General features: G+C 37.6%; 1 protein-coding gene across 1 annotated transcript; it reads left to right on the plus strand.

Moving 5' to 3' along the window:
* Window positions 1-289: 289 nt before the first annotated feature.
* On the plus strand, window positions 290-8338 carry LOC129410809 (uncharacterized). Its single transcript, XM_055159684.1, has 3 exons — window positions 290-559; window positions 1579-1642; window positions 5208-8338. The coding sequence occupies exon 3, from the start codon at window positions 5209-5211 to the stop codon at window positions 7954-7956; it is 2748 nt and encodes a 915-aa protein (XP_055015659.1). The 5' UTR covers window positions 290-559; window positions 1579-1642; window position 5208; the 3' UTR covers window positions 7957-8338.
* The last annotated feature ends 240 nt before the right edge of the window (window positions 8339-8578 follow it).

Here is an 8578-nt window from a genome sequence, read left to right on the forward strand (position 1 = left end):
TTTATTTTTGCCCTTGTAGTCTAGTCTTTGTGGTTACACGGCATATGCGTAGCACAACAAACACCGCAGTTCTGTGGTCGAGTTTCATTTCTCTTTTCTCGCCAAGGAAACCGAAAAAAACCGGCATGAAGGAGTAAACGTGACGGAGGCTTCAGGAGGCAGACTGACATCAGATAAAATACTCAAACTTGATTGGTCTCAGTGAGGAGTTTATATCCTCTCTCCTCCCTCTCACCCATTTTATATAAAATTGAGGAGAACTGTGAGCACAACTCGATACTTTGAACAGAACAGGGCTTGGCTCCACTGCACGCATATTTTGCCTGTACCCGAGCGATACAAGTGGCTAAACGCTCCCAGTCAAGTTCCCAGAGCTCCCAGATCAGCTTTCCAGTAGAGAAACACAGCCAGGTCCTGGGACCTTTATTTTTTGTGTGTATCCCAAAAGAATTACATCTGGTTACGCTGGGATCACACCTGTGTCATCTGGTGCTAGGCCCACTTCACTCTCCTGCCGCTCTCTTCCGGGACACCTCAGGAATCACCGAACTTTTTGACGGTAAATGATGACTTTTTAATATTAATATAAATTGTATATTAATACACGCGCGTCTGTGTGTGCGTGTGTGTGTAGTTCAGTGTAGTAGTTTGGTCCAGAGGTTCGACATAGTTTTTAGGTTGACAGGTGAAAATGGTGGGAAGTTTCTTCAACTGTAAGTATAACTTGTTTATCTCCTCGTGATTGAACTTGTTTAAAGTCTTTTATTCGTGACTGAACTTAATTTAAAGTATTTGAAAGCATTTAGTTAACGTTTAGCAAATGTTAGTCTGAGTTGTCAGACTCGCAAGTCTCTAATGTTAGTCAGTCGCATTCAAACTACTACTGCGCGCAATAGACCATAAAACCATACCAACCATAAACCATAAACCATAAACCATAAACAATGCGCTCAAACTTCAGTTGATGTGATTGGCTGTTTTTTTTTTTTTTAAGTGCATCAAACGTGTCAGAAAGGTCTCAAAAATCCACAAATAAATGTAACTGCTCTGACGTGTGTGAATCACGGAACATTTGCTTTTGAGTCAAGAAATGCTTTTGTGAATGTTTTTACATTTATTTGTAAGTCATTAAATATATTTGTGAATGGCGTTATATTTGTTTCTGGACCAAGATTTGTATTTGTGACTGGCGTAATATTTATTTGATAATAAAAACACTAACCTATCTCCATATATTTATGCAGCAAACAAAAATTAAACATTTAGGGCTTAAGTATGACGCTAAAAAGCCTTAAATAATGGATTTTTGTGTGGCTGGTGTGTGTGTGTGTGTGATCAGACCGTCCCGCTCCTCTGAGGCCGCTCCAGTAAAGCAGAGACACAAACTGCACAGTGACCGGTACAAACCAACACAACCACCACGTCATGTTGGTATAAAACATGATGATGTAGGGCAGGAAATCTGTGAGTTACCCGTTCAGCCAGTACACAGTCAGAATCTCCCACTGCAGCTGCGGTGGTGAAAATCTGTCCCATGTGAAAACCACGGTGCTCTGACTCTTTTTCTGTTTCTTACAGCGCAGTGTCTTCACCTCGTGAGCCCACAAAGATCAGACAGTGTCTCAGCAGATCTACGAGAAAGGTAAGTACAAGATTTCTTACTGACATGCTTAATTACAAATTATAATTATTGTGGTGTGTGCACGGACACAAATGATGAGGCTGGATGGAGTTTGTTATTTTACATTTCAGTTTTGCTCAGAATCCTCATACACTGCACATACAGACATCACGCCGCTGTACATAACTTTTTTTCTTTTAACAGACCAGTAAGAAAATGTAACTGGACCAGGCTATTTTTTTTAACAGTATGTGCAATAAACCAAAAGAAAATGATGTGACAAATATGAATATTGTAAACACACTATATTTACAGAACTGATTATTTTATCTCAAACCAAATGTAAATGACCAAAACAGAATCACATTAGTACATGTTAGTGGCAAATGAGAGTCAGTGGAACATGACTGTTCTGGATGCTTCACATGAGGGGGCAGCACAGCCCTCTGACTCTGAAGGCCACTTTACGGTCCAGCGTCAAATCTGCGTCGACCGACGTGCACCTCCGAAATGTTCTAACTACACGTCAAAACGCCGCAGACCGCAGGGGAAGCGACGCAGACGATAAGAGCTGTGATTGGTCCTCCATACCACCGCTCTGTTTACATTTCCTGTCAGCTTTTCTTTCTTTCAGTATATATTGACAAATAATGCGTTTAATGCAGCTTTGCGCATATGTGTTTATGTTTTACAGAAACGAAACTTAAAACTGCATGTCTAACTTGCATAAACAAAGCGCTCATAAAACAGCTCGCTCCTGGTAGCGGTCAGCTTCTCTCGGACTTAAAAAGGACACGACTCAGTGGAATATGAATGTTCTTTCTGTGACAGAGTCACATTGTACTAATGTTGAGTCTGTTCTGTGCTTTTATCGTGTTAGAGATGGTTCATGTTAAACTTTTCAGAGATTATACGTCTGCGGGTCATACACACAGACCGTATATATGAATGGACAGATATCGTCGCCCCCTAGCGTTTTGGCAGTGAATTACTTCGCGGTGCACAGACCTCGACGCAGATCCATAAATCAAAAACGACGGCGACAAGGCAGTGCGCGTTGAGTCGATGCAGAACTATATTTCAGCCTTAAGAGTCTTGTCTTGTGTGAATGGACCCAATTATTGCAGAGAGGCTCGATTTTACACTATAGGGATTCCTGCAGCCTATCACGGGTTTCACTTTCCTGTTTATTGTTTATACACGATATTTTGAGGACTTTTGCCTCATAGTATGAAGCCTCTTCAGTGGTGGTTTATAGATTATTTCTTAGAGTTTATCTACTGGAGGAGGGAGGACGACAGCGCCATCTGCAGTCCGACTTCCTCAGGACAATGTCCCAAGTTTGTTTTACTTCTATCTCCAAATTACAGCCTGAACAGTGTTCTCTGAAACATTCTGAAATCACCTCTCGTTTTCTGTGTGTTCATTTTTTATGTTTTTGTTTTTGTGGTTTTGAACACATGTCGCTGCATTGTCAACTTTATCTTAGCAGCCTCAAAATAATAATATTTTACAGTTTCTTAAAGGTGCTCAATGTAACAAAGTGCACAGTGTTTTCTCATGGAGATGCTGTTTCCTTGCAGTTTCATTGTGCATCTTTAAGTGACATTTTAATTGAATCACATTAATGAGACTGCTGAGACCATCAGTGTTAGAACATGTGTCCAGGACTGGGACCCACACCACACTGAAAAAAAAAAGTTGCTGGATTTGCGTAAAAAAGTTATGGACAGCGGTTGCACGCAATAAAATTATGTTTAGGCTTTGAAACTTTTTTCGAACCCCTCTACACATATTTTTCTCGGAACATGAACATCACTTTTTCATGTTGATGAAATTTGAACAAATCATGCTGAATATGCATATTTATCTTATGGTACCTTATCATGAAATGTATAAATATGTATAATTTAATTTAATTTATCTAATTTTGTAAAAGAATACAAAAACAGTCTTTAGTTTTCCACAGATCTGTTTTGTCTTAAACAGAATCAAACACAAAGAGGCACAAGTACAGAGACACACAGTTTGGAGCTGGACAGTGTGAAGATTTATTCCAATGAAGAAGCTCTGGTCTCTGCCTGTGGACACAGGAATAACACATGATGATCACATTCTGATGATCTACTCTGTTGTACATGTTTAAATACACTTGTAAGGTCCAAACATTTGTGAAGCCATAGTTGACGCTTTGCACACCTTGTTCCACCTTTTAAAATGCCTCAAAAATGAAAGAATCCACGAACAGCGATCCAAATGCAATTTAAAAACTCTTTACTGCGGATTCACTTTATAGGACAAACAGATACAAACAAAAAGGGGAACTTTAACGTGTAGGTGACAGGAGGTCAAAAAACTGTTTGGCTCCACTCCACCCTCTCCTGGTGCACCTGCACACATCTTAAATAGGGAGCCGTAGACCACAAAATAATACAAAAAATAAACATTACTTAAATAAACTTATGATTAACATTAGAAATAATTAGTTAAAGAAAAAATATAAATAGATCAAATTACTTTGTAACAAATAATCAACAAATAATCATGTTAACCATAAAGAACCACCAAAATACCAAAAATCATGCATTTTAAGTAAACATTAAATCAAACAAAATAAGAATAATTATCTCAATAATGAAAATACTCCAAACTGGGTTTAGGCTCCTACAACACTTATAGCAATTATTACTACAATAATGGACCAGAACAGAATCACAAGAACATTAGAACTGTATCTGCAGAAACAAAACTCACCATGTGCTGCTTTTCTTCCTCTAAACACAGTAACAGGGAGGGCATCTGGTATAAAGTCTCCTAGTGTCACATCACCTTGTACAAGTATGATAACAGTTTCAATGGGAAGTTCATTTTGAAAAAATTTAAAATAATTTTAGTTGGTTTACTTACTTTGTTCATCTGTGGTTTGTGTTTTGTTGGTTCTCAAACATCTTCCTTTTTTCTGAAACATCAACTATAACATTCATGAACTTCCCCACAGCTCCAGCAGAACTCTGGACGTCACTCTGTGTTTGTAGACGACTCTGGAACAAACACATTAAAATCTTAGTACAAGTGTCACACTCTTGTAGATGGACAGTCAAAAACAATTTGTTTCAAGCTGTCCTTACATTAACTCTAATTTCAAATAAAACAACACAAACATGTTTTAACAATGACGACATTCTAGGCCGGAGAAGCACATAATAAAATCTTTGAAAAGTCTCACCTCCAGATCAGTTCTCATAATCCTCCTGCTCCACACTGTGTGTCTCTGCTCCTGTATCTGTCCTGTGTCCTGTTACATTTGAATTTTCCCTCCAAAAGTTTTGGGGAGGAGGATTCCAGAGGGAGGAGCCTCACCAGAGATTATAATAAAGTCATGCTTCCTCAACCTGATTAAAACATGCAGGTCTCACATCGGCCACAATCAAGCAATGTTTGTAAGATTTAAACACGCTTGACAGAGAAACGTAAAAAAGTGATGTTATTGTTGTCAAATTTGTTTTTGCAATTTGAGCAACCCCTCTCGGACTGTTTTTTCAGTGCAGTAAAATTACTTCATGCACCTTTGATTTGTTTTCTTCAGAATGAAGACATGGAACCTTCGCCAGAAGGAGAAGCCAAAATACTCTTCAACCAGAACATCAGAAAAGAAGAAAATAAGAATAATAAGAAAAAGCCTTAAACGTTTAGATAAAGACCTGAATCAAATTGAAGAATATTATATATATATGCATTATAATTTTAAAATCTATGAAGTAAATATATTATATAGCATATTACTTAATGTTGACTTTATTACTTTATTTTTGGGAGTAAAATCTGAACCAGTCAAACTCATAGTTAATGCAAGAAATAATCAAATAAAAGCTCAACATGAACTATGGGATCCCCATCCGTTTGATCAGCATGATGCCTCCTTCTTTTACATTGAGGGACACATTCTCAGTGTATCAGAATCTGGTCCATCAGATTTAATTGAGCCCTGTCATGAATTCAAAGCATTGAAACAAACAGAAATCCCAAGGTTTGTGCATAAAGTTATCCACTTTGGAGCTGCCTGTATGAACAAACGGTCCAATGGTACAATACATTTTGGAATATTAAATAAACCACATGGAGAAATTTATGGTGTTCTAGATGCCATCAACGAGAGAAAAATATATGATAAAGAACTAAGGATTGGTATTAAAAAGTATTTTGAGAATCATGAAACAGCAATGAAATGCTTCAGACCTCCGCGATTTGTGGAAGTTCTCAAGAAGAATTTTACCCCCACTGGAAAGTTTGTGATTGAGGTAGATATAGTTCCTTGTCATATAATTACCAAAGACATACTTTTTTATACCTTTTTGTCCAAAACTAAGACTGAAGATGCTGAAACAAAAAATAAACAGTTCTATGTTAGAGATGGAAGTAGCAGCAGAACTCTGCTGACAGAAGACAAACAAAAAACCCACCAGTGGTTTGTTGAAAATATTAAAGATTTATCAGAACTCAGAAAACAATCAGAAGAGAAGCACCTGACAAACAGCTACAAACTGCAAGAATTGAAGTTATATAAAAATATTTATAATATATTGCATACAGAAAATATAGAATACACTATTTTTAAACAAATATTACAAAACATCTTGATTCAAATGGGAGTAAAATTTGAACCACCCAAACTCATAGTTAATGCAAGAAATAATAAAATAAAAGCTGAAGAAATACTGTGCGATCCCCATCCGTTTGGTCTGCATGCTGCCCTTGTTCCTTATGTTGAGGGACACATTCTCAGTGTAGGAAAAGCTGATCCATCAGACTTAACTGAGCCCTGTCATGAATTTAGAGCATTTACAAACACGACAAACATGGAACTGAATGTAAAAACTAAACTGTTTGTGGATGAAGTTATCCCGTTTCTAGCTGCCTGTCTGAACAGTCACACCAATGGCACAATACATTTTGGAATAGAAGAAAAGGGACGAATTTATGGTGTTACAGTTCACAGCAACGAGAGAGAGGAATACGAAGAAAAGCTTTTGTGGGCTATTGAAAAGTGGTTTGGGGATGAGCACCAACACATAGTAATATTATGTGTCAGACCTCCTCGATTTGTGGAAGTTGTCCCATCTGGAAAGTTTGTGATTGAGGTAGATGTAGTTCCACATCATGTAATTTGCAAAGACAAACTTTTTTACACTGGTTTGTCCAAGAAAAAAAAAATAATAATAATAAGTCAGCAGCAGCATTTCTTTGTTAGAGATGGAAGCACCACCAGAGACCTTCTAGCTTCAAACACATCTGACGAAAATAATATAGAGTATCAGCGGTATGTTGATAATATAAAAGTTTTAACAGAAAACAGAAAACAATCAGAAGACAAGCATCTGAGCTACATTCAAGCATTTAAGACGAACACATCTCTTATTGTAAATAACTTAGAAAAACAAAACATTTTTAAACTCATTTTTAAATGTTTTCAACTGTATTTTACAGTCACACAACCAACCCACAACTGGGGCCACTCTGTGGAACAGGAGATCACCTACATCACAGGCAACAAAAATAATCCTAAAGCTCATTTGACCATTGAGCATCTTTCCAACGCGAGCAGTAAACTACTTCAGTTAACCTCCTCTAACTTCGGTTGCGAGGATCATGCAGACCAAATCATGGGGATGATCAGAGTTTTCTCTTCTCTTTTATACCCAATTCCAATTTCACTTTTAAAAACATTTTATAGATCGTGTAAAAAGGAGTTTTTACACGTGATGAATTGCTCTCTGCAGACGGACATCTTTCCTGCTGCTGTTAAAGCAGAAGTGGTGAGGCTCCTTCTGAAGGGCAATTTTGATTTAAATTATTTTAACGACTACAGATCAGTGTCTAACTTACCATTCTTAAGCAAAATCTTCAGAAACATATTTTTGAACCAACTAAATGATTTTTTTGATAAAAATCTATTTGGTTTTAGAATGAACTACAGCACTGAGACTGCCATGTCAACACTTTTAAATCATTTTGGAGTAAAGTATGATTCACAAAAGGAGACATTGTTGGTTCTGCTGGATCTAAGCGGTGCCTTTGACACAGTAAACCACACTATTCTTTTAACTTTAGCAATGAATGTTCTCTTTAACTGCATCCTAGACATCAAATCAAACTTTCTCCAGCTTAACCAGAAACCAGAAATTGAGGTTTTAGTTATTGGTCCTGAAGCCCAGAGACAGAAACTACAAGCACGGTCTCCACAAGTGAAAAACCTGGGCATCATTTTTGACTCATACATTCAAAACACCACAAAACATCACCTCAAAAACATGCCCAGTGTCACATGGAGACACTGATACATACTTTTATCACCATTTGTATGTCACAATAAGAGCAGGCTCAGGACCCAGATTTTTAGCTTTATAGCTATTATTAATGAATTATTATTAACAATTTTAGCAAATAAATAAATAAATGGAAAGAAAGTTCTTTCCTTTTTAAAGCAGTTGTAGAAGCTCCGGTGTTTCTCTGTAAGAGTCCTCTGTGCTGGGAGCGGTGGTTGGCCGTGGCTGCTGGGGGCTTCACGGCTCGTCTGGTGGAGAGTTGGTGTTTGTGCCTCGTCTCTCCCCGGGGCCTGTGTTGTGTCCTGGTGGCTGCGGGCGACTCTGCTCCTGCTGAAGTCGGCTCCTTTGATGATTTTTCACTTGGTTCTTCTGTACTCTGCTTAATTTATCTGTATGTAGCCTTGTATATTTTAGTGCGTGTGTGGGTGAGGCTATGCACCCACATGCACATACACTAAAATATTCTTATATTATTTTATATATATTATATAATATCTTATATAATATATCTTATATACTATATTTTAGTGTATTATATATAAGAGTTGTGAGTTAAGACTTTTTAAGACAAAATCTGAATTGTTTGGTTGAGTGGAGGTGGGCAGTTGTGGGGGTGGTTGGGTGGGCAGGCATG

This window comes from Boleophthalmus pectinirostris, unplaced genomic scaffold (assembly GCF_026225935.1).
Source record: "Boleophthalmus pectinirostris isolate CB_2022bp ecotype Guang Dong unplaced genomic scaffold, ASM2622593v1 HiC_scaffold_2338, whole genome shotgun sequence".
Classification (NCBI taxonomy): domain Eukaryota; kingdom Metazoa; phylum Chordata; class Actinopteri; order Gobiiformes; family Gobiidae; genus Boleophthalmus; species Boleophthalmus pectinirostris.